This window comes from Corvus brachyrhynchos, unplaced genomic scaffold, assembly GCF_000691975.1.
Source record: "Corvus brachyrhynchos isolate BGI_N302 unplaced genomic scaffold, ASM69197v1 scaffold5, whole genome shotgun sequence".
In the NCBI taxonomy this organism is placed as follows: domain Eukaryota; kingdom Metazoa; phylum Chordata; class Aves; order Passeriformes; family Corvidae; genus Corvus; species Corvus brachyrhynchos.
Window position 1 is genome coordinate 3,169,054 of NW_008238321.1, and position 26,398 is coordinate 3,195,451.

The window sequence follows — 26,398 nt, forward strand, 5'->3', positions numbered from 1 at the left end:
CCTACATGTGCTTTGCAAGTGCACTTCACAACTATATTTTAAAGCCTCTCTAGCCATGTACATTTTCACATTTGTGTTGCAATTTCCTCTACATTCCTCCAAAAATTTACATTTTCTTCACAGGGGTATCAAAGGGTTTCTGGTTTGGTTTTGTTGTGGGGTTTTTTTGTTGTTGTTGTTTTTCTTGTGTGTGCAAACTAGGAGTTTGTTCATTGCTTTATGGACCAAATTTGCCTCATTTTCATCGCTTGGCTGGTTCCTGTGCACTTCTGTGTTCCTCCCATCCAAAATGGGTCAATGCTGAAAGTGCAAGACTGTCAGCTAGGAACAGTTATACTTAAAAAGGGAAACAGTGCTGGTGGTTTGGACACAAGGGAATAACAGCACTTGGTGCTCTTTACATTTTTCAGGATGATATCTGGTTCTGCAATTCTCAGGGGTGAAAGGCACACTCACAGTAAATGCAGCATCACAGCTGTGTATTTTGCAGCCCAGTCTCATGATCTCACCTGCTGGTTGTACTTTCTGCCCCTTCTTTCTGACAGAGAATGCACCTCCAGTTGCTTCAGAGTGTAATTAAATGGGTGCACAGCAGTGGCTCTGTAGCTTGTCCAGTGTCTTCCAAACTTCAGAGAAGACGACACTGATATCTGATCAATATCAACAGATGGAAAAGGAACTTGTGAAATAAAACACGTCTCACATACTGACCTCAAACATGCAGCCAGTAAGATTTCCCTGTACCTTGTCCTCAGAATAATTATGTGCACAATAAAGACCTTTCTGAAGTAGTGAGGAAAGTTAATGTTCAAACTAGGACAATTCTTGCTACTTGAATTCTCTGCATAGCACAGCTCAAAGCAGAACTATTCTCTGTATTTTACTAAAATCACGAACAATGCTTAAGTTTGTTGAGGCTTAATTTTGGTCTTATCTTTAGGCACTGCAGGCTGCACTGCCACAGAGTCATTAAACACAGCTTACAAAGTTAAAGCACAAGAAAAAGACATTTGGTTCATTAGGAACTAAATTCTCTTATGTTGTTGAGAGCAAAATATTTTTGTGGTAATTTAGATAGTGGTGGCATTTAAATAGTTGTGGTAATTTAAGTAATAGTAAAAAAACCCTACTGCTAAAGTAAATTTTGGAATTTTAACACTTTTTAAAGAAATCAAGAAATTCTGTGCTCTTTGCAGGCACATTTATGTTTATGTATGGTAGCATATTTTATACATTGTCTTCTATCTTTCCACTATTCAGAAAATAATGTAATACTCAGCCAAGATGCTGTTAGCAGCAAGTCAGAAAACTGTCCCCACTTAACATCCGGAAATCAACCTACCCCAAGTTCTTCTAGTTCTGTCTTTTATATTTTTAAAGAATACTGCTGACTTACTTTAAGAAAACAAAGACTGGTTTCAACTGTTCCATATTTGTCAGTCTTGCTAATAAAGAGGAGAGTGAAAGAATGAAATACAAAAGAGTTTTGACTGAATTAGTAAAGTTGAAAATGCTAAGCAAGGTCTGTGTATGGTATGTACCCCCTTCTGTGCGGGTAAATATTATTCTGTGGGGGTAAATATTCTGTGGGGGTATTATACCCATGCAACAAGTTCTTTATCCTTTTTGATCTCAACTAATGCTCACACTCGCTCACTTGTCTTAGATTTTCTTTGTCCCTAAGCTGCTTTAAGCATGACATTTGTGCTGTTCTTTCCACCTACTCTCAGAGGCCTTTACCCAGTGCTTTGAAGTTTATGCATTTCATTACCTTTGGTTAAGCAGCAAGGTGTGGGGTTACTGCAAACAAAAAAATAGTATGGCCTGAAAATACTTCCTACAAGAATATCAGCTGCTCATCTTTCATAGTCAGAACTTTGTATATATCCAAGAAGGGGGATAGTTTGCCTTATAGTTGAATTCCCTGACTTGCTTAGTGCCTTTTTTAATTAAGAAAACCCCAAAACTCTTGATATTCCTGTCATTCTCCTGACATTTATTTGCTCTGGGCCACTGTACCTTGTCCTTCTCATTCCAAACAACAGTAAGATCATCCCGGTGACTGCGTGCCGAATGTTTCACATATAAGTTGACCCTGGCATACCATGGAAAAGGGATGGAGAGAGGATGGAGAAGTTCCACTACAAGGAAAACAAACAAGTAAGATTTCCCACCAGGAATCATGACCATTCCCAGGACATTTTCCCACAGGCAGCAGGACATCCCTTGGTTCCCAGGGAAACACGGTCTCTGCTCATACACACACACCCCCCAACCCAGCAGCCACAATGACTTCAGTGTGCTGATATCTGCCCAACATGTAAGTGAAAACAGGAACCTTCTCCCTATTTACCAGCAAAACAGGAGTTACCTGCAATAATCAGAAGATTGACAGCTACACCCAGAGCAACTTCAGCAACAACAGCCAGGGAAGTAATTTGTGTAAAACTGAGATGGCCTCACATTGGAAGGGGAACAGCCTACAACACTCAAACCAGTAAGTGCAGTTACCTTCTCTGTTTTCAGATCATAAAGCCTCAACATAAGGGTTTAAAACCTCAAGGTAGCAGCCAGTGTGACCAGTGCTCCCTGCAGTACCCAGTACTTTAATTTTATGTTCCATATTCACAAAGCAGGAAGACTGTTCTGAAGTTGACATTTCTAACAGCCAGACCTATAATGAATTTAAAGCAAATAAGACCTTAGAAGCCCTAAATTGAAACCAGGATTGAAACCCTTTGAACGTGCATTTTGAATATGTATTTTGAAATCAGATTTATGTAGTTTATTTTATTTTATAGTCTGCTTTGAATACTTGTAAAAGAATTGAGAAACCTACCCTGAATGCCATGACCTCCAGGCAGCTTTGGGAAGAGTCCAGTGTAAGTGCCTGTTAGCTTTATCTCTTTGCCATCCCACAGGGCAATGTGCCTCAGCAGACGTGTTCTGTTGCCTTTTTGGTAAATTGTCATAAATACAAGTTGCCTTGGAAGAATTTTAAACTAAAAATAAAAGAGGGAAAACATTAAACCCCAAGTTCTCTGAGAAGTTGAAAACCTAAGTGTAATTTTGGTACCCCAAAGTCCTGTGGAGTCTGTAGGAATGTGTTTTTATAGGTTCTAGTACAATGATACTCTAAGCCCACTATTCTCATACAAGCAACTATTCATTTCTACTTGTCTTCATTTCTACAGAAAGTCATCTTTACAAATGATGGAATGTACATAAACAACTGAGTATTCCCTTTACAACAGTCTTTGATTATTATACAGTTTTTCTTTTATCTCACAGAACAATTCTTACAATATCAAGAGTCCCACTATTACAGAATAAATCCAGCAGACAGCACAAACAACAATAGGTATTGTGACATCTTTTCATATTTAGAAAAAGAAATGTGTGATACCTGTATAATAAAAACTGGCAATTGTTCAGTTTGTAACACATTATTTTTCTTATTCCCTATAAATCCTATATGTGTGCTCCATCTATAGGAGCAAACAAATATGAACTCAAACTAATCCACAATCAAATGTTTGCTCATGCTACTGGAGAAATCAAGGGCTGAACACCTCACACAGCAGGAGCTGCGTTTGCCCTTCACTGCTTGGCAGCCACCCCCTGAGTGCCCTCCTGTCACAGCCTGCCTTTGCCATCATTGGGTGGTACCAACCTGGGCCATGGTCTGTGCCACTTCAATGGCATTACTGTAGCTGGCTCCAGTGAAAGTTAGGTTTGCTGAAATATTGAAATCCCTTTTTTCCATCCTGAGGTGGAGTTTGCCTTTTGCTTCACTCATATCATAATTTACCTTTTCATGTTCCCATTAAATTTAAAAAAAAAAAAAAAAGAAAAAAGAAAAAACTGGGATTGTTAACATCTTTAAATACAGGAACATCCTCAACAATAATGAAAATGTTAGAGATCCTAGTACTAGAAATAAAGCAGCTTGATTCCTAAAATACTTTGCAGTGATGTATGCAATGGATTACTTGCAGATAGTTACCTTAGAAGACAGTTCTGCTGCACAGGGGAAGTACGGTAGAAAGAAGGGATGAGTCTGGAGTGCTTTTATATTCAACTCTTCACTAAAGGGAAGAAATGAACTTTTGTTCAACACTGTATCAGAAGGTCCACTCTGGCTGGCAGCACAAGTTCATCTGAGTTAGCTCCAAGTCTGCCACAGCTTTTAGAGTTACAAACAGCAGTGCCTTCCATTGAACACAGCCAGCTCCCAGTTTTTGATGCATTCACACAAAATTACCACCTCTGAGCTCAATAAAAAAATCTGTGTATGCATCCCAGGGACAAAATGTAGCCCACTGGAGCAGAAATTACTTTGCCATAGCAAATGCCTCAGCTTTTTAAAAATGAGAAAGGTATGTTGGAATCTGACTTTGGAAGCACTGTCATGGTTTACAAACTTAGAATTTACAATTCTCAGAGATTTTAACAGAACTTACAACACCTCTCAATGCAAAGGTTTTTTGCTAGAAACTTAAGAAATATCTGAAATACCCCAAGGCTGAAAATATCAACCTATTAAACACCCTTTAAAGCCTACAGTTTTGTGCAGATACAGCCATAATGATACCAACTTAGCAAACCAAGGCTCCATAATTTTACAAGTTTCAACTGTGCCAAAACAATTTAATCAATTATGTCAACTTAAGTTACATTTTTAAGTACTTGTCTGGCTCAGGCCTAGAGTTTTATGGACTCTTCCACTGTCTGCTCCGTGGATGCAGTGTGGGCAGGCAGAGAGACAGGCATGTCCCAAGCTGTGAGGGGAGGAATCTGTCTGCAGCCCTTTAGAAACTCCCTGAGGTTTACAGACTGTTTGGTGTGACTACTCACTTAACCCAGGTTTTGTTATCCATTTCACCAGTGATTTGGTGATTAATACAGTAACTGTTTTCCATGGAATCAAAGTGGCCTAATGACATTTTTTTATAGTGCTCAGAATGACCCTTTTACCCTTGCTGGTCTTTTTTTCTACTGATGGAAAAGGAGAAGTTTGTGTGTTGTTCATAGGTCAGCCTCAGAGCTCCTTCGGTTTCATTTTCAGTCATGACTTCTTGAATTGTTATCTGTGGAGGGGGAAAATAAACAAATCACATGCCATAACTTCCACCCATCATTTAACTTACTTAAAATCATTATCTTGACTGAAGTTTATCTTCCAGACAGGCCTTCTGGATGCTTCCTAGATGTAAACCAAAAGCCTCAAGAAAGGTTTTCCTTTTTTTTTTTTTGTATTTTTCCATAGCTACTCATTTGCATTATTGACAAATATTAGTGTTACTTTCAATGTACCCTTATCTGGTTTAAGTCTAAAGCTACTGGTTCTTGTTTACGTCTCCCCCACTCTCATTTTTCATCTACTAGAAAGAAATTGCCTTTTCTCCTTCATTTTTTTTTCTTTTTAAAGAAACAGATGGGGCTCCACAATTTTTTTTTCTCCAGGGCATTTTCTTCCTCCCACAGCTGCTGCATCATCTACAGCTTTATCCTGAAAATGCTAAAGAATCCCTCTGGGAAAGATGAGGGCCGTCTACACCACTTCAATATCAACACTGTCTGTGGGAACAGTAATTTCTGAAGTCCCCTGGTTATACTCATACCTTATACATGAATAAGGCACCTCAAGAATTACCATCTCTGCTTTTATTTTTTTTTTTCATTCAAACATTTAGAGGATAAAAGACATTTCACTAAATATTAATGGAAAAGAAGCCGTGAAAGTGTCTTATACCTTTCAGTAAAATGCTAGCATTAAATATACCTTTGAAACACTGATACTTAATATTCAGGTTTAATATTGATCTAATGTTTATGTTCAGGAAAGTTGACCTTTACTCTTGCATCCTTAGCTACATGTCCTGTTATTTGAAGAGAAGGTGGTGGATCATTTGGAAGTGTTTTTCTGTGTACTACCCTTCGAAAGGGAAGGAAACATTTCAATTAATACTTCTTTCTCCCAAGGGATAAACAGGTACAGCCTTTGTTGATCCTATCAAGTAGTTTGGAATATACATCTACTTCTGTTTATTCAACACTGAAGCATTTTACATATTTGTGCTACGAGTGGTTTAACCAAGCCAAGGAGCTCTCTAGGTATGAAGGACAGCTGTTTTCTACCAAAAGTTCTTTCTACTTTTGTGAGCCCTTTTGGTTGCAAAGTGACAGTAAATATGTGCCTTCCTGAAAAGATTAACCCTGAAACCAGGGATTTCAGGTACCTGACCAGGTTCCTTGGAAACAGACCACTAGCTTTGTACTTAAGTTAAACTAGGATTCAGATAAATTGGGCCAGGTCAGCTCTCAGCTGCACTTGCATAAACCTGGAGTAATTTTACTGAGCCCACTGGAAGTGTTCTGGATTAATGCAAATGTACCTCAAGTGACAGCTTGAATCAAAGCACAGCAAAAGTTCTGTGGTGCGTTACCTTAAAAAAGAAGGGAAGTCCCAGGTGATGGAAAAGTGATACTGAGTGCTTTACCTCTGCCATGAACACAAATATACCAAAGAGTTCAGAGTCTGTGTCAACATCCACAGTCACAGCTACATCTTTCTCGTCATACTGGATTTCACAGATAGTCTTGGCTTTGTTTTCTATATAGAAGGGACAAAACAGTGCCAATTTGAGCAGCTAATTTTTGAGAAATTTCAGTTCTGCCTGCATAAAATCAATCCAGCCAGCTTTTGGGTTAATACATTCATCAAGACAGTCATCATTCAGCATTACAAAAACTTTGGCCTATGGTTGAAGAAGGGCAGAGTTTTTCTGGATGTCCTTGAATTTTGTCCTTACAAAGTCTTGTGGTAACAGAGCTTGTGTACCCACATCCAGTGTTAAATGGCAAGTCATTTCCTGTCAGGAATGTGTTTGTGCAGCTAGAGCTGACTAATCCATACAGCCAACTGCATCCCTGGCCTGTAGCAGCCTCTTCCAGGGAAGAGCTCTGAGCTGTTCTGACCTCCACTGACTCCTTTGGTTCCAGCTACAGCAACTCAACAATGTCCAAAGAGCGTGACCTGAAGGCCTTCCCCCACTTTCCTACCAGCTTTTCATTTTTGAAAAGGAAAATATGAGACTGCTAAAAAGATAAAAATGAGATGAGAGATGTGAAACCCCCCCAAATTCTTTATGATAAGACAAAACCCACAGAAATGAATGCAATCACATGGTGACTGTGGCTGTCCTGAGAACAACCTCTCATCTTGCTGCTTTTTTTCTGAGTGGGTGCAAGGAGATGATGCCACTCACACTAGTATTGATTCAGTGCCTGCTAACCTCAGTAATTCCTGCCCTTTGGTGCTCTCACTGTTGTTGAGTTTTCTTCAAACATGAATGTATTCCCCTGGGGGCATTTAAGGTACCTGATCACAGTGTAAGAGGGATATGCAGGTAGGATTTATGCCAGGGCAAGCTTTGAGGGTAGACTGGCTTCATCAGCTAATCACAGATACACTTTCAGAATGACAATTTTACTTACAAACAAGATAAAACTTCTTTTTAGGTACTACCAGGAAATCTTAGTTTGTAGCTGTTGAAGGAACAGCTAAAACATCCTCAAAGAGCTACTATAGAATAAAAAAATTCCTGGCAGGTACCCACCTGATTTCTGTAAACTGAGAATCAAGTTGATTGCCTTAGGGTAGCCAGATGCTTGGAGAACCTCACTGCTGTGCACACTCTGGCAGAAGATATCCACTTGGTGGCCAACATAATAGGAGTTTATTACGTATGTTATTGATGTTTCTCCAGCTGCAATGTGCACATATCTCTCTTGAGTAGTGGTTCTCCCTTGAAAAACCACATCTACCTAGAAAATTACATGTAGATATAAGTTCTCAAAACAATATTTAAATACTATTTAATCTTGAGACAGGAGAAAATGGAAGTGAAAGAAAATTCTTTAGTCTATACTTATGTCAAAACCTGTCCATTAACAAAATGTATCTTGGCCTTTCATTAATCATCCTTGACTTTCCAGTATGAAGCTCATTCAACCGAATGAATGTCAAGCCATGCCAGCCTCACTGATCTATATCAAATTCTCATGAGGTTCTCTTTTATCCTACAAACACAACTTCCTTTATATAAAAGATACTTAACCTACACCTACTGACAGTATTTATCAGATAGTAGGTACTCCAATACTCCCCTGAAAATAGCACCCAAGGAAATACTTCTTTAAGTATAAAATTCCCATTAAAGAGCACAGGAGCACTATTCCAGTCCCTGGTGCAATGTGCTCAAGCTATTCTCCTGTAGAGTTACTGTATCAACAATACCCAGTCTACTAACCCTAATCAGAATGGAAGAACCTCATTCAGAAAGCAGTCAAGAAGAAATTTTCCATTTCAGTAGTTCAGGTTTTAGCCATCCACAGTTTTTAAATATCAGAAAATGTCAGCTTCCATCCTGTACCTTATGAAATGGTAGTTTTCATTCAAGCCACGGGCTTGAATTACATCATTATCCAGGACAATAATTGTAATTTTTAAAAAAACCAAAACAAAACAACAAAACCACCAAACTACCTGTAAAGTTGATGGGATTCTGGCTTGTAGCAGCCATGGCGAAGTGTGATGGAAGTTCCCTGTTATGTTGGTACTTGTTTCAAACTCCTGGATTTGTCCTTCAAGAGTTGTTAAGTGAGCGCCATAAAGTACTTTCAAACTAAAGCTCCTGGTCACTTTGAGGTTCAAGACAGTCTGTGTGCAACAAAAGTAGATTGTGAAAAGACAGAATTGTAAAACTTAAAGCTCCTGCTGGTCAGGATTCTTTCTTTGGTTGAGACAGTATCATCTCAAAGATGTGTCAAAAAATGCATCTTTTATCATTTTATAACACAACATAGTTACAAATGTCCCTTTTATTTTACAATTCAACCATTTAATGCATATTCTCCAGTATGGCCATGCCTTAGTGGTATTGAAGCAGCTACATGGTTAATAAACAGTAAGTGGTTTTTTGGAAGTCTTGTGTTTCTCAGATAAAAAAATGTGCCAGGTAGTCTGGGAGGGAAATACCATTTGGAAAGGATCCAGTGAAATCCCACCAATGCTCCCCTCTGCCCTGTGTGTCCAGGGGACATTGCAGCTCTGTCAGACACACAAATGCAGTGCCCTCCTCTCACTCCACACTGGGAGCCAAGCTCCAACCCCAGGCCTGTGGAAAGTCCTGGTCTAAGCTATTCTCCCGTGAGAACAAACTGAGCTTCTGCACTCCCCTCAAGAGCAAAGGGAGCATCTGGACTCCTCCTTCACCAAAACACCAAGCGCGTAAAGTCACATCTACAGCCGCTGGTCTTCGCCATCTCGCTTCCACAGCTGCTGCTCCCCGCGTGGCATGACTCCACAATCATGTCTCCCCAGCCATTGATAACCTACCTGAAACTCAATCCTGTCTTTTATTTGCAAAGTCTTCAATGTCTCTATGTTATGAGCAAGTTTGTAGTTAAGAGACACAACATCCAACTTCTGGACAAAATTCAGTTCTTCCGTAATCTGCTCAGTCCAAGTAAATATGACAAAAGTTAACTGTGGCACATCTCTGATACGGAGACTTCTCTGAATAATGTAATTATTGGGCTAATTACACATTAGAATAAAATTATGAAAACTGTGAAAACTTTATGGTGAAGGATTGTCTAATTTTTTTAGAAGTCACAACTTCATACTATAAGAGGGAATATGCTGCACCAAGTGAAGATACCTGATAAGGAAGGTTTGATATAATTTACGAATGGGAGTCATGGATCATTGCTGATGTCAAATTTGTTGCACAGAAGGAGTGGCTGAAAGATACTGCCTTCATTTAATTAAGGTCGTTAGAAGCAAACCAGCCCCAGCAGAGTATTGCTTTTGGGTTGTTTGCAGAAACAATATTTAGCAAGCCAATTAGCTCACTTCAACCTCTATTTCACATATTACTGACATGGAGGAGACACTTACTTGCTTGCTGTTCACACAGAAATGAATAAATCCTTTATAGAAGTCAGTGTTTTTTTCTGATATCACATCAAGTAACACTCTCATGGGAATGCCAATGTCAGCAGCTCCTTGAATGTTATGGGTTAGCACCACATCCAACTCTTGCCTTTCCTGTTAATATTTCACAGCATAGATAGCAAAGCACGTGTAGAATCCAAAGCTTGCTGCAATACAGAGCTCAAACCAGAAATCTGTCTGTCCTACATTTAATATTAATTAAACTCCCACTAGCTACGTTGTTTGTCTATGGCACAGAAACATGCAAAAGTTACCAGTTGTGGCAGGAAAGTGAAATATCATGAGGAAACAGATACTTGTGTGTGTTCTCTACTCTCCTGCTCTGATGGCAAGAGAAGCCAAACTTGTAATTGTCAACAGAGAAGCCAGAGATTCACAGCCTTTCCTGTGCTGCTGTCTCACTGAATAAACAAACAGCTGTGTCTGAATAATCACTGCCTATTATTTTGCAGGGTAAATCACAGTGATATAAGGAACATCCAACAGTACAGTACAAACAACAAAAATTTACACATAAAGAGCATGACAAGGAAATGATTCAGGAAGTGCCAGAGCCTGTATCCTATTATCCTATACATCGGTTACTGCACACTGAAGGTGCCAAATTTTCAAAGATTTTGTTATTTTATTTTTATTCCAGGATTTATTACTAAAGCTTGACTATTTGTTCCAAATAAAATAGGTTAGAGTACATTACTCAGTACTTTGTACACAAACTCCAACAGCCTGCAGGGTACTCACATTAGTGACTTTTAGTATAAGGAGTCCTCGGAATTTACTTTTATCAACAGTGATCAACGTCTGTGAATCTAGGTTCATTTTATCCATTAAAAGGTAGCCTGAACCATCAATTTTCACTGGTGCTCCAAGATCCTGTAAAAGAAGAAAAAAATTTTAAAAATTCACCACCACTTAACCACAAATACATCATACCCCTGAAACTTTTAATTCCTACTAGTAGCTTTAATAACACCTAGCTGTAAAATCAAATATATCAGGCAGCATAGCCACAGGATGTTCCACAAATCTTGACAGCTTTTTAATACATTTTATAAATTTTGTCTTTTTTATTTTGAATATGTCTGAATATTTTTGATAAATGAGTCAGCATAAATATAACACTGGGCAATGTGGCAGCTCTTCCCGCCTAAATGAAAAGTTAGTTAATCTTCTATGTTTGGCATTGTCCCAGTGGCCCAATGCATCCATAAATTCAATGAAACCAGACAGTATACATAAGGTTATTATGGCAGTTCTGGTTTTGGGAAAGGGCAGATGAATCATATCTTTGTATACTCAGATTTTCCTTGACTTGCATATTGAATTCACAGATCATACTGTGATAACATGTCTCTCAAACTTTCCACACACTGTATTTTAGAAGATTATCTATTTACTTCATATATTTTTAAACTATTTCAAAGTTTGTTTCTCAGACTGCTGAGAGGCTGTAACTGCTGATACAGCCAAAGACAACTTTGAATAATCATTATTTCTTGAATATAAAAACCCTGCAGAATTCTCAACCATGTTTTAGAAAACACATCAGAGCTAGTACAAGCAAGTGCATTATCTGCAGGTACTGATTAACAGAAAATTTGGCTTATGCCATATGAAAAAACATATGAATGACTGGCTCCAAAAGTAAGATGCAGCATCAAAAGAGAATGTTTTTATTACTTCTCTGCTACAACCTTGAAATCCTTAGATTATTCTCTTTTGACTTTAGCAGGTACAATTCAACATCAAAGAAGGAAATTCTTTTTCATACCTGAATTGTTTGGCACTGGTTTTCTATAAGTATTTTCCACTGAAGGTTCTTTTCAGGGTCAAAGTCCCCATTCATTTGAATCTCACAGGCTCCCAATTTCATCCCAATTCCAATAAGATATTTTGAGTGTTTCCATGCAGTGATGGACAGCTCATTTTCCCTTGGGATTTCCTTCAGCTGGGGGACATCATGCCTGAATTGAACTTTCAGAGTAATCCTTGGCTTGCACTCTGCTCTCACTTCAAGATGGGCACTTTTGCCTTCTGTTTCCAGGACAGAGAGAAGCTCTGCCTGGCACTTGTCTTTCTGAATGGATCCTGTGAGCCGTGACTGAGTTGGGAAACTGAGATCCTATCAAGAATTAAACAAAAAATCCTTGACAAATATACAAACACTTTAAGACAAGTGTGTATTGCATTATACAGTATCAGAGACAAAACCTACAATCTCCATGCTGCCATTTTTCCCCCTCTCTACAAGAAAGGTTGTGATTTTTCCTGAATAGGACCTGATGGAAGATTTAAGGACTGTCCTGCAGAATTCACAATTTCTGTATCTTTACAAAGTTTTACATTTACAAAAATACAAAATACCTGTTTCTTCAGATTAGCAAAGTTTACTGAACATTCTATGCTTCATTCAGACTACACCAATCTCAGTTTTCAAACAAATTAACATACAAAAAAATCATAGGCCTAACAGACATTCTTGCATCTGGTTGTACAAGCTTTGGTTTTTTTAATAATTAAACTTCCAGCTTGTCTTGTGCAATATTCCAAATGAAATGTTTCTTCTCATTCTTTCAAAGGATTTCTAAAAGCACTGAAAATTCTACTATTTTTAATAGTTTAAGGGGTTTTCAGTCCCTCTTCACTACAACTTTCCTGTCATTTTTATTTTTATGTTGCCACATTGTAGTTGAGAAAGTTACTCAATTTGAGGATTTGAAAGCAAAATATAAATGCCTATGAACATCTAGAAAAAAACCCTAATTTTCCCATAGTAATTCTTTCTAATGTAGTCAGTGGGGCTAACTGGAAAAATCAAGGAAATTCTATTTTAATATAATCTACACAGACCAGGGAATTTGTTTTTGCCAGAGTTCAGGCTAATATTGCTGTTCAGCCTTAGAGGGCAGTGTCGGCCTGTGAAGGCAACAGGCAGCAAAGGCTGAGCTAATCTCCAGAGAGCACCTGTGAGCAGGACGTGAGACACTGCCTCTGCCTAATGCTGTGAGACAGGTGTGCCTTTACAGTGCCTTTCCAACACTCCAGCACTGTTATTTAAGCTAAAAGCCTCATGGCCTTCATTTGATCCCAAAACTCTCTTTAAAAGCTTCCCAGAACTACCTGCAGAAGTTGACAGTCTGTTTCTGTTTCCAGTGTCCAGTCAGCTTTATTCTGATTAGAGAAATCCCCTCTAGCCCTCAGTGTGCATCTGCCAGCCTGCAGCAGGAAAATGCCCTCTGTGGTGGAGTCTGTGGCTGCAGAGAACAAGACAGAGTTTTCAAAAGGCAGCCCAAGCTGGCTGAGCCAGGGAAGTGAATGCTTGAGCATCCCTTGGAGTGTATATTCATGCTTGCAGGAGGTGTCTATCTGCACATCCACTGCTCTGCCATCACACTGCAGGTTCATTAACAAGCCCACGTTGCAGATGTTCTGTCGAAATGAGCCCCCCAAGACTGCAGCACGAGGCAATCCCATCCTCTGCAACAGAAAAGATTACACTGTTTGAAACACACAAGGTAAAGCAACTGTCTTCCTAATTTGTTTCTAATTCAAGAGAAAGCATTTCTTCTTTCTGAAACAATCTGCTTTTGGAAAGGACCATACAAGACAGGCTTGTTTCATAGAGAAATCAGAAATTTCTCTGTGAAAAACCTGAAAAAAAAATGGGGAGGAAAGGGCAGGGGGTGGGGAAGAAGAATAAATCCTACAATAGCCTTTTCATAAATAATATAGAAGAAACAAATCTTAACCTCCACAATTACAAAACAAAAGGACATGCTTTTCACTAGATTTTAGGAAAAAAGTTTGTTTTAATTAAAAAACTATTATTAAGCAACATTTTTATGGCAACAGTAACATCTACCACTGTATTACTCCAAATTATCATCTTCAAATACACTTCCCCCTGCAAGTGCTCTGACTCATTGTTCTGCCAGAACAATTTTAATGACCAAAATTGGCCTGTCCATAAATGTGTCAGGAGACAGCTTTCTGTGAGTCAGTGATGTGAAATACACAGACTGGAAGGGCATGCAGAAAACAAACTGGGCTTACCTCTAGACTGATGCACTTGTTTCTAAGAGCAAGTATCCATCCTGTCTCATTGCTTGCCAGGCTCACTTCTCCATCAACTTCCAAAGTGCAAGGCCCAAGGACAATACCAAGGATGCCCTTGTACTTGTCACTTATCATGGCTGACATCTTCAGTTGGTTCTCTCTGGCAATTCCCAAAGAATGAAGTGAAGGCAAAGAATGCTGGAAGTCGATTTCTAAATGAGGCTGGGTGTTAGTGGTGGCACAGAGTTGCAGGCAGGCAAACAGGTCATGAAAAGAAACATGTCCAAAGAAGATGACAGTAAAGTTGCTGGTAAATATTGACCCATTCAGTGAAACTCTTGCTGGAGTCTGAAAAATTACAGAAAACTGTTGTCAAGTTTGCTTTCCTGTCAGGTCACATACTGTTTTTAAAGCCCATATTAATAGAAGAGAACTGTTCTCCTACACCATTTTGTATTCATCCTACATAATTATAAATGCAGAAACAAATGGAGAAATGGCCTAAAGCCTTTAGAGTTCCATATTAGAAATAACAGGAAGAAAACCCAAACCAACAATTAAGGGAGTGAAAATATTTGAAAGTGCACACAAAACTTCCAGGTAGTTCAAGTTCATTTCTAAATGTCTACACTTTAATACTTTGATTCCCTTCATGGTAGTTAAGACATTGTGTTATTGAGAGCAAAGTTTACAAATTAAGCCAGTACCTCAAAATGATGAAATGCAATTGCACCATTGCAAAGGCCAGAAAGTTGTTTGTTAGCAGATTCTCCACTGCATGCAACCTGTTGACGTTGTCAACAAAGCACATTCAGAGCACGAAGAAAAGCAGGTAGGACTAAAATTCAAAGGAGCAAGTTACAGGGCTGCTTTAAGGATCAAATGGATGAAGGTTCCAAAACACAGATTTAAGATTAAAGGTTAAAGTTCAGTTTCAAAAAGATAAACAGTTCAGTGTTTAGTGCACTAAATATATTACAACATTCGGCAGGATTTCTGCAAACCTCCAGTACACGTGGAACAATGTCCATCAGTCCTCTCACATCATGGTGAAATGAAAGAGAAATTTCCATAGCAATGCCAGTGGTTTTCTTCTCTATTTCAATTTTGAGCTGCTCTGTCTCCACAGTGGTTGTTATCCCTGCAGCAATCTTTCTGGAGAAATTCTGTGCACAGAAGAAATCAAATCATGGAAAGAAACAAACAACAACATCCCAGCAACAAATGGGAAAGGCAGAGTCTGTTTCACTGTGCTTAAACATCACAGCTTGTGTCAGGGCACCAGCACTGGTAAAATAAAAGTGCAAATTCATCAAGGCAGCCTCATTTCTAATAGAGATTTTAGTGTTATGCCAGACCTTCAAAATTCAATGCACCACTAATTCTTCTGGCTCCAAAACAGATTGAGAACATTCAGTACCCTGAAGGATTTGAGCCCTCAGGCACAAACAATTAAAGCAGTAACACTACTAAAAAGCAAGGCAAAGGAATTTTAGAATTCTTTCTCTGCACACCTGTGTGTCTCACCCTACCATAGTGGTTGAACCCAGCCAAATATTAGCAAGTGACTTGATGTCTGAGATAGCAAAGGATTCTTTCATGGAAAGATAATCTGCAATACCAAAGAGCTGTAATGTTGTTCACAGATCTATAGCAGAAATGCAGATAGAGAGAGCACTGGCAAAGCAACACCATACCAAGAATGATGGTCCATAGTGCTTCAGTGGGTAGGAAGTTTCAAAGGGAAAGCCGTGCTAACCACCCTTCTCCTCTTTAGCAGCCATCCAAAGGATGACATCAGGACCAGTTAAATCCAGTACCAGATGCAATGCAGGCCTGAGGCTGACACCTGATGGCTGCACACCTTAGGCCTGCTGGTCCACATCCCATTTATAAGGGAAAGATAAATGAGAACTGAATGTAGTATCTCATTTAGTCTAGATTCAGCTCCAAGAGCTCAGATGACAGGTCAACAGTATGACAAGGAGCCAGACAACACCTTTCTTTCACACAGTAATTTAGTACAGCTCAAAAACGGAGCAGCTTTTAAAACAAATACACACAGTGCACAGGAAAAGCCTAGAGTTATTATATATACACAAATTGTCATCCCAGAAATGAAATTTTCACAGGCAGAACTCTTCTTACCTCATAATAGGCAGCAGCTTCTACAAAAAAAGGAATCCCATGTTTCTTTATCTTTGAGATGTTGTGCTCTAAGCTCACAGATAGCTGGGATTTTGGAGGCTCTGTGGCCAGTCCAAACACAGCAGCAATCCTTTCACTGCCACTCTGCAGGGCTATGGCAGTGGTGTGATTTCTTGTGCCATGCTCACATGTGGCAGTAAGGATGCCTTCCAATGGCAACCCTATTGACAGGGAGGGAGGGAAGGAAAATCAACACAGCACTTCCGGGTTGTCATTATCCAATACAGAGAATATGTATTACAGATCAAAAGAAGCCTTCTGTAGTTCTTCGTAAGAAAAGATACACCTTTATAAAAAAATGTGATCACTTTACTAATATTTATAGAAGGACATGATCTACCAGGTGAAAATTGTATTGAAATGGGACTGCTAAATTAAAATGTGGCATTCACTTTGGAAATCAGGGATTTTCCTTTTCTTAATAAAGGATATCTACCAATTGGTATTGTGTCCAGCTCCAGAAATCAGCTGTCCAAAAGATTCAGAACAGATTTATTCTGTCCAAAAGAACCCATGCAAAATTACTAATAATTCCAGTTCATGAAAACCCACTGCTTTGCTTAGGAAACAACACTTGGCATAAAACTATACTTAGAGGAACTGGTCAACTTAGATCCTGTGCAGGAGCACAGATATACAAAAGAGAAACAATTTACTCTGAAGTATTTCAAAACTCTTTGAATTATTTCTGTGTCCATTTTACTGTATTTTCTCAACAACATTAAAAAGAATGCTGCTAAGACTGGATCACATTTTGTTCTAGTGTGAGCAAACACAACTCATCTATTTCCACTGGTCAGCAGTCATTTAGATAAATTCACCTTGTTACACCACACCTTCAAGTCAGAGTTTTCTTCCTACCTGCATTTTTTAAAAAGTTGATATTATGTGTGAAAGTCCCACTGACTCTGCTGTGCCCACGATCCAAGACATTGAAAAAATCTACAGAAAGAGCCTTCTCATCCACCTGGAAGCTAGCTAGCCCCCTTTTCTTCTCTTTACTCAGTTCCAGGTGTCCTTTCAGTCTTGCCTCCGCTGGGATTGCCTGACTGCCATTCTGAAACATGGCAACAGTGATATTGTGTACGATGGTGTTCCCAAACACGTTCCTGTTCCTGACATGGAGTCCATATAGTCTTTTGTTGACCATCAGATTGATGTTACCTGAAACAGGCAGAAATTACTGTGGAGAGAGATTCTTGGGACAAAAATAACCAGAGTTTTAGAAGTAATATATAAATTAACCATCAATTTAATATTGGGAGGAAGCAGAAGAATTTCCATTTGTTATAATAGATAATTTTGCCTAATCAAGAGAGCAAATCAGTTTCACATTGAGGGTTTCTCTACTAGTGAGTGTCTGTGTTTAAAACAAATTACATAATAGTATTTCTAGCAGCTGTTCCTTTTTATTCATGAAGCTGCTTGTGCCCTTAGACCATGGACTATACTGCACTCCCTATGAAGGAAAATTTACAGAGGGACTGTGACCTATTACCAGTGTAATTGCAGGCGAAACAATCCCTCCAGAGCTCAGCAGTGACCTGCTCCACCCATGGAGCCATTCAAAGGAGTAAGGGTTTCAAGTCAGCTCCCACATTTCAGAAGAGGAAAGAGGCCACCCACTATTTCCTTCAATCCATGAAAATATGAAAAATTATAAACTGTGTTTGTTCACTGAAAAGTACCCTCAACCCTATGACCCAAGGTTCATTTTGCATGCTAAATACTCTCCTCTGCATTATACAGAATCACAGAATAGTTTGGGCTGGAAGAGGCCTTAAAACCCATCTTGTTCCAACCCCTCTGCTATGGACAGGGACACCTTCCACCAGACCAGGTTGTTCAAAGCCCCATTCAACCTGGCCTTGAACAATTCCAGGGATGGAGCAGCCACAGCTTCTCAGGGCAACCTGTTCCATTTTCCCATCACCCTCATAATGAAGAATTTCTTCCTAGTATCCAATCTCACCCTGCCCTCTGTCAGTCTGAAGCCATTCCCTGTTGTCCTTTCACTCCAGGCCCTTGTCCAAGGTCCCTCTCCAGCTCTCTTGGAGCCTCATTAGGCACTGGAAGGGGCTCTAAGGTCTCCCAGGAACCTTCTCTTCTCCAGGCTGACAACCCCAGCCCTCCCAGCCCAGCTCCAGAGCAGAGGTGCTCCAGCCATCTGATCATCTCTGTGGTCTGGTCTGGACTTGCCCTGACAGGCACTCGTTATTCTTCTGTTGGGGTACCAGAGCTGAATACATTGTGCAGCTCAGGAAGGATTACACTAAAATTAAGAAGCTTCCTTAGGTAGCTGCAGATTAGAAAAAAACACAAAGGAACAGAGTACCATCATGTTTGTTGTTTTTGCACTTCAGTAATCCATCCAGAGAAAGAAGATGAGGTATGGCCTGTAATCCAGTAAAAGTGTGTTGGACTCTTCCATTTAGGGACAAAACAAAACCAACTTTTCGCTCCCTGGCTCCCATGAAATCCATGTGAAGCCTATTTTCATTAAGATTCAACTCAGAAGACAACAGAAGTCTAAAAAGACAGACATAAAAATTGCTAGTAAGATATTATTATGGTTGATTCAGGATTGTCAAGACACCCCTCATTACTCAAAGCAGGATCAATGAGAGTAGGGTGCTCAGGAATGTGTGTGGTCAAGTTTGGAGTATCTCCGAGTATGGAGACTCCACAGACTTTCTGGGCACTTGTTCCAGTGTTGTGATGCCTTGCAGTCAGCACATGCTGTTCACAAGATGTTTCTAAAACTCCTCAGTAAAGCTTCAAAGACTGGCGGACTACTTTTTCTTTAAATTTCTTGAATGCTTTTGTTATGGTTCCTAATAAAAGAAAGAGTCGGACAGAGTTTGAGTTGGAAACTAGTCCCTCTCTGTCACAATACGAAATATCACTTTGGTGCTGATTTAAAACCAACATTAAGAATTCAGCTTAAAAAAATAATTCTAAGTGCCACCATCATTTGAGTTTGGTAAATGAACCAACAATATTTCTTTGTATCTTGGTCCTGAATTGAACAGTGTTAGAGAAACACATCACAGCTTTCTGGGGAAACCTGCTGGAACAACAAAAAGCTCCATTTTCAGTGTTTTAAGACTGAGACAGCTTTCACATTGCCTTCAACAAACTATCCACTGAACTATCTGACTTTCTAGACTCGAGTATACTACACAAAATACCTAAAAGTGAGGCAATTACTCCAGTTTTCATAGTGTTAGATTTCCCTCCTAGACACTGGAACCCTCTGAAACACTGATGATGAGTAAAACCTGAGTGAAAATCCACTCCATGGGAAGAACAAAACTAAAAGCTCAGGCAATTAAGATTCATTCCATCAGTCAGCAACTGAAGTCTGTACAGACTGCATCCTTTTAGCTGTTCCCCAGAAACATTCAACAGTTTATTTTTCTCTGTATTCTCCCTGTAAAACAAATCCTAAACAAATACTCGTTCCAAAAATTTTAAGTGTTCTGTTTTCCTTCCTGTGAAGTGAACTGTAATAAATTACTCTCGAACAGCTTACCCTGGTATTTAAACAAATTAGTGCAGTACTGGATGCCCAGAACCGTAAGCAAGCTGCAGAACCACATGAAATATCCTTCTTGGAATATTTTGTCTTATTTTTAGCGTTACTAGTAAATCTAATGTGCTTCATCTAAATTGTAGTAACTTCTGATTTCTTTAACTCTTATTTCCTCATTTTCCTTATCTCATCCAATTGGTAAACACTGGGACCTCTGCAGACACAAAATTCTTCCCTATACACTTCCTATTTGTAAAATTTGAAAAATCAGCTGAAACTTGGGAGGGCCAAATTTCTATTTCCCACCTCTGCCACCTCAAAGCTTTCTACAATATCTTAAAAACCTTATAATAAACACTGGGAAGTGCCCTTTTCCACTGGCATAGCTTTCACCATCTGTTCATTCAAAGTTCTCTGTACAAAGTCCTAGGAAAGCAACTAGAACACATAAACGCAACTTACACCAACTTAGAAAGCATAAGGAGCAGAAGTATTTCAATGACAGGGATAACACATGAACTGGCATTTACTCAGTGGCCTTGCTGCAGCCATATGAAAGCAGTTACATTTAAATTTGTATCACAGAACACTCCTCAGTTCCTCAATTAACCAACATTCTGATTTCTCTACCTTGATGGAAATATTTTGCCCATGAGCTGGAACTGTACTGATTCTGGGTTTGTCAGGACTGTCTGATGGAGAAAAGCCCTCAGCTCAACAATTCTGGCATTCCTCCTGTTTTCATTGTTCACATCAACCTCCAGCATCAGCATGTCCTGTCCATTGGAATGAAGGTGAAGAGAGCCATTGACACTGTTTTCACCATAACTCTTCAGGACTGCCTGGGCCTGCACATACAGAAAAAGGAGAGCAGGACATTAAGGACCTCAGATTACAATACACAATTCTGAAACATCAGTTTGAGCAATGAGACTGCAGACAACAAGTTGGGACTGGACAAAAGCAGAGAGGGGAGTGAAGGGGGAAAGGAGTTTTTAATTCTCGTCTTTGTTTCTCATCATCTAACTCTAATTTGATTTAGCAATAAATTAAATTAATATTGCCCAAGTTGAGTCTGTTTTGTCTGCGAAGTTAATGGGTAAGTGATCTCCCTGTCTTTATCCTGTCACCATGCTAGAGCTTTCAACAAAAAAATGTGAGCTACATTGAATTTTAAGTACAATTTAACTCGATTTTAAGAGTTTTCTGAATTTCAGCCAAAACATAAGCCAACTATACCAACCACACGCAGCTATCTAGCCAGAACAAACTCTGAGTTAACTGTTTCCCTAACAATTTACACCTCTCCACTACAGTCATTGAGTATATGAATTGCAAAATCTTCAAGTTCAAGCAACAAGACTGTAATTACCAGGGGACTGACCTGTGAAGACATGTTCTTGTTGATGATGGCTTTTACACTTACACCACAGTCAAAGTGTTCCAGTTTAGTCTGCCTGGAAAACAGCTCCCCACTTAGGCCCATTGCTTGTGGAAATTCAAGCTATTTGACAAAGTAAAGTATCAGAACAGAACATTGCATTCCCGCCAATTGCCTCATGTGATTTAATGTCTGAACTTCTAGCATGAAGTGGAGAATAAGTATAAACAAATATGTGTATAAAATGTTACCAATTTTATCCCAAGATACTGAAAAATAAATCAAATGCAGTAAAAAAAAGCATGAAAACAAAAGGTCAATGTATGTCTTATAAGGTATTATTGATACAAGTTATTGATCCATAATTGGACCTGCTGAGATACCTACAGTTCCTTGTCAGGACCAGGACTCAATTGGATTAGGACACTTACCAGCATCAATTACAGTTCTAAAGACAACACAGTAAAACAGTCACCAAGACATAAAAAATAAAATGCCAAAAATTAAAACCACCAATACCTGGAATGAGTGTGTCACATCCATGTGTAAAAGATGTCTAAAATCTGCCTCACTGGATTTGTCCTGATACCTCCCTAGAAAACTGAGAACATCTTCCTTATTCACCTTTAAGATAGTCTCAAGCTCATGCTTCACCTGTGTGTTAAGAATGGGAGTAAGCAAACTGCATTGAGTATTAACCCTGTGCATTATGAAAGATCACAGAAGTCATCCCTACACATCACGAGAAATGAAAGAGTTGCAAGATTTTATGTTTTGGCTCAGAATGAAAAACAAGAAAAGCAGAAAAAATAGCTACATTTGGTAAGAAAGATGAATAGATACAGCTAGATATGGGTGAGAACCCTGAGTCCATTCTATCCCAGTACTGGTTATTATTAATAACATTCATGCATAATAATATTCTAAAAAAATAATGGATAGAGTATTCTTATCATAGATTACTACACAACATATTATTATACAGAATTAAGGAGGTCCAAGGACATAATCAACCTCTGAACATTTTGGTTGCAGCAGCTACGTGGTGAGGAACTAAAGACCTATAGCAAGTTAGGTCTGAAAAGACAGTGAAGTGTAAATAAACAGGTAATTAACATCTCCTAATTGAATTTAATGGGAAATTTACTCACATTTTGATGACTTAGAGTTAAAATGCACATTTCAACATCTTTGGGGAACATCTTGTAGTTATAAGGATGAGTTAAGCCAGCACAAATCTAAACAGAAGTTTGAGAGGAAATACAAGGAACATAAGATATATGCAGTAAATCACTCATTTGCAGGCTGTTTTGGTATGTCAGATTAAAGGAAGTTCTTGGATAACTCACATAAGGGTTTTCAGGTTGGTAACCAAGTATAAGAGTCTGAACTGTTTCCTCCACCCCATTTATCAAAACTTTTGTTTCCATGAAATAGTGCTTTTGCTTTTTGTCAACAGTAAATGTCTCCTGCAGAAGGAAGCTCTGCAGAAAGGGCACTTTAAAAGGATGCCTGGAAAAAAAAACAAGAAAGAAACATAGTGTAAAAGATCTTAATAGACAACTACAAAAAGAAATCATGCAAAGATCAGCTTGAACTCCAAATGTATCATTTACGACCAGGGTGTCAGGTACAGAAGTAAAACACATAGGACCAGGACGTTTAAGAAACTACAAAGCATAATTACAACTTCAAAAAAACTCCACACACTTACCAGAATTTTTGATAGCGTTTCCATCCTTAATTTGCTAAAGGCCTGGAAGGGCAGAGGAGGTGCTGCTCTAAAATTCTGACATGTATAACCAGCACATACACCTTCTATACCTGCATGACCAAGACTTCAGTTCAAATAGGGATAGTGCCCAAAAGCTCCTGGCAGGTTTGAAAATCTCACCCACCCACATTTTATGCTTTTTGTACAAACAAAAATCTACATGCCAAGGATCCAGTGCAACAGATGTTCAGCACTACACAGCTCTTGGAGTGGTTTACTACTTCAGTGCAATGTTTTATGGACTTTATTAGATGTTTCTGCACATTTACTTAGACCTCTTGGAAACATGCACAAACTTTTATAAACTCAGACACTGGACTGCCTTTATACATGTTAGAATATCTGATACAGCTCTTCATTTACATAATTTTTTACTGAAAAGACACCTCACAGTGTTTTAGTTATCTCTGAGTTGCACAGTGGCTCCTAAGGCAGCCTGTGCACTCCTGTTGATCCTGCTATGCATTAAGAAAGCTGAGATTTCCCCAGAGGTGATCCAGATGTCTCTAGTCTGAGCATATATTTTTAAAAAGGCCTTCAGGCCTTTTTTAGTAATGGATAATGAAGAGAGAAATTTCAGGGACAGCCAATATGTAGAAGCAGTGCACTCCTTCTCATCAGAAAATGGAAACATATTCCAAAATCTAAACAAGACCATTTGTTAAATGTTTTAAGAGGATACCTTTGGCTTTAGAACGGCTATCTAATGCCTAAGGACCAGGAAAAAGGCACATGGATGGCACAGAGGATCAGATCTGGATTTTGGAACTTCTCACCACTTCCAAGTTTGGATACACCATAAATCCTGCTGTTTTCATGCAAGGAGGCTATATGACTGAGTTGCCAACAAATATGTCACAGCACACATGGCTTGTTGCCTTTGACAACTTTGTTCACTGTCATTTCAACAAAGAGACCAAAAGCTAATGGATGCAAATAACCAGCCCAGGAAGATGCTGTGCTTGAGCAAGTTCAGAGAGCCAGGCAGGACAAAGCACAGACTTAGTGCATGTGGCACTCTCACTTTGTAAAGCCCAGAACATTTCCTAAGAGCATCAAGATGCTCATTAAATTAGGCCAAAACATTCTTAAAAGATAGAAATAAGAATACTAAACCTGAAACGGAGGGTTGCACGTTTTTGATAGAGCATCTTCTCCTTCTTCAGCTCTTTTATCTGACCTTCACACTGCAGTATGACAGGCAGACTCTTATAATCTCTCCATACAATCTCCACAGAAAAGTTTGTCGTCTTAGGCTGCACTCAGATCATGAGACCAGAACAGGAAAGGACAGTTGCATCAGATTTACTGCATTCATATTCAGGAACATCAATATGGAAACCATATTGTTCAACAGGATGCAGCAAGGCTGTCATTTCACAGATCAAACCATTTCTGCTACAGTTTCAGTCCAGATCTCCATTAATTTCTCAGGGGATTAAAAGTGACATCAGTAGAAAACAGACTCCAGCAGAAGACAAATGTCCCCTAATGTATCACTTGAGTGTCACCTATTTGCAACATAAGCAAGCTCTGGTACGTGAAAAACCTAACTGGATTTTCAAAGTATAGAATGCTATGTTTAGAAAAATACTTTTTAAGACTTCCTGCAAGGTATGAATGGACCAAAGTAACTGATCAAAGTACCTCTTTCAAGGAGAAACTGCTGATTACCCTTCCTCTGCTGCAGACATCAAGCAAAGGAAAAATTATTTTAAGACTGGAAGGGATGTAGAGATTAAAACAGCATATAAACATGGGCTGTTACCATGCTCACTAGCAGGCAAGAGATTCTGATTCTCCAAGACAGCAGAATCTTCCACACCTGTCATATATCTGCATCAAATTGTGAGTAATCACATCTCCAGCTCCCTTTCTAGTCACACAGTCTCTGTTCACCCTCTCCTCCCTGACTGTCTGTAGCTGGCCTCCAAAATAGGTGAGAAGTACTCCAAACTATGCCACACAAGTTTTTGTTTTCTTTTTGAACCTAGTTTTACACTGCAGCCTGTCAAAACAGACAGAAATAGATGCAGGACTGGAAGGGTTTAAGTTTCAACACTAGCAATAACATCTTTCAGGAAGAGAGTGCTGAGTCAAAAAAATTGCTTTTGTTTTTTTTTCTCACCATTGGCAGACTCTGATAGCTGGCCGTGAAGTTAAATTCCTGTTTTGTACTTTTAATCTTAAAGCAGAGAAGTTTGGCTCGTTCATTATTTTCCAAATGAATTTCATTCTTCACAAGCTGATTCCACAGAGATATCATTTCACTATAGCTATGCAGAACATTCCTCCCAAGATGATTAAATGTGGATGCCTGAAAAACAAAGACATTAGTCAGGCTGAGCTAGGACAGACAGCATTCCATTGTGCAGCAGCACAGCACAGAGGTGACAGAATGATCATTTACAAGAACTATTAGAAATGTGTGCCACCTTTTCCATTATAAAAATATTCAAAATTGCCATACAGAGCTCAAAGTTCATTTTATCTCCTCTAAACAAGGAGAGACAAAGACCTAAATAGTTGAGAAGAAAATAGTTGATGACCCCTTTTTTCTCATTCAAGAATGTTTCTCACATTCCTCCATGCTGTGCCTGAAGCAGTAGTGACCTAAGGAGGAAAAGCCGATAAAAGAACACCTTAATCATAAACATAAGTCAAAGATTTAGACAATTGCATAATGACAGAAGTCTACCATATTGCTTAATGCACAGCAACCACGATGAAATTAGTTTTAAACCTCTACTGCATAACACAGTCTAAAATAAATTACGAGGAAGCTTAGAAACCATAGACTCAGGGCGTAGTGATGGCACAGAGCCCTGTCCCCAAAGCCATACACTCTGTGAAGCACCTTGTCACCAACCTGCAGGAATGTGGTAGCTGGTGTGTAAATGTGAACTTTTCCTTCCTTCTCATTGCCTTGATCTTTATAGAATAGTTCCAGTACAAGGTCTTTAATGGAGAGAGCTTTCCCAGTTGTCAGCTCAGATGTCAATAAATAAGCAGAATGCTGAGGCTGATGCAGTTTGTGAGCTGTGTACAGATAGAGCCATGGGCTGTCTATATTCAACCCACCTGCAAAGGACATACATTAAAGCTGACAGAAACGTGAGATTTCAAGCTACCTGGATTCTAACTCCACAACAAGGCTGATAAGATCCTGGGGTTTCAGAATGAAGCTAAAATGCTACTATCAACCTTTTCCAATTGCTAAAATCTCTGGGAGGTATATAATGAAATTAATGTCCTTCACTAGTGTAAATGGAACTGCTGGAAGAGACCAGCCAGCTAGGCTTGGAGATTTCAAAAACTTAGCTAGACAAATCCACAACAGATGTGACCTACTGCTAGAAACAGTCCTGATGGGAGCAGAAAGCTGGGCTGGACAACCTCCGGGTCTCTCTCTTCCAATAA

At 39.1% G+C, this 26,398-nt stretch overlaps 1 protein-coding gene across 2 annotated transcripts in view; it reads right to left on the minus strand.

Moving 5' to 3' along the window:
* The window catches only part of LOC108446679, a 46,732-nt gene that overhangs the window by 9,795 nt on the left and 10,539 nt on the right, over positions 1 to 26,398 (minus strand). For both annotated transcript variants that reach the window (XM_017733943.1, XM_017733944.1), the window contains exons 14-41: positions 25,848 to 26,059; positions 25,107 to 25,295; positions 24,095 to 24,234; positions 22,554 to 22,716; positions 22,356 to 22,442; positions 21,724 to 21,858; positions 21,208 to 21,327; positions 20,454 to 20,671; positions 18,624 to 18,817; positions 17,150 to 17,452; positions 16,229 to 16,449; positions 15,085 to 15,246; positions 14,788 to 14,865; positions 14,078 to 14,428; positions 13,145 to 13,501; positions 11,796 to 12,146; positions 10,766 to 10,897; positions 9,968 to 10,117; positions 9,404 to 9,520; positions 8,552 to 8,725; positions 7,623 to 7,830; positions 6,450 to 6,616; positions 4,978 to 5,090; positions 4,007 to 4,088; positions 3,674 to 3,811; positions 2,840 to 3,002; positions 2,020 to 2,141; positions 510 to 650 (exon numbers count right to left, since the gene is read on the minus strand). In XM_017733943.1, coding sequence (XP_017589432.1) covers positions 510 to 650; positions 2,020 to 2,141; positions 2,840 to 3,002; positions 3,674 to 3,811; positions 4,007 to 4,088; positions 4,978 to 5,090; positions 6,450 to 6,616; positions 7,623 to 7,830; positions 8,552 to 8,725; positions 9,404 to 9,520; positions 9,968 to 10,117; positions 10,766 to 10,897; positions 11,796 to 12,146; positions 13,145 to 13,501; positions 14,078 to 14,428; positions 14,788 to 14,865; positions 15,085 to 15,246; positions 16,229 to 16,449; positions 17,150 to 17,452; positions 18,624 to 18,817; positions 20,454 to 20,671; positions 21,208 to 21,327; positions 21,724 to 21,858; positions 22,356 to 22,442; positions 22,554 to 22,716; positions 24,095 to 24,234; positions 25,107 to 25,295; positions 25,848 to 26,059 — 4,988 coding nt within the window. The remainder of the gene's footprint in view (positions 1 to 509; positions 651 to 2,019; positions 2,142 to 2,839; positions 3,003 to 3,673; positions 3,812 to 4,006; positions 4,089 to 4,977; positions 5,091 to 6,449; positions 6,617 to 7,622; positions 7,831 to 8,551; positions 8,726 to 9,403; positions 9,521 to 9,967; positions 10,118 to 10,765; positions 10,898 to 11,795; positions 12,147 to 13,144; positions 13,502 to 14,077; positions 14,429 to 14,787; positions 14,866 to 15,084; positions 15,247 to 16,228; positions 16,450 to 17,149; positions 17,453 to 18,623; positions 18,818 to 20,453; positions 20,672 to 21,207; positions 21,328 to 21,723; positions 21,859 to 22,355; positions 22,443 to 22,553; positions 22,717 to 24,094; positions 24,235 to 25,106; positions 25,296 to 25,847; positions 26,060 to 26,398) is intronic.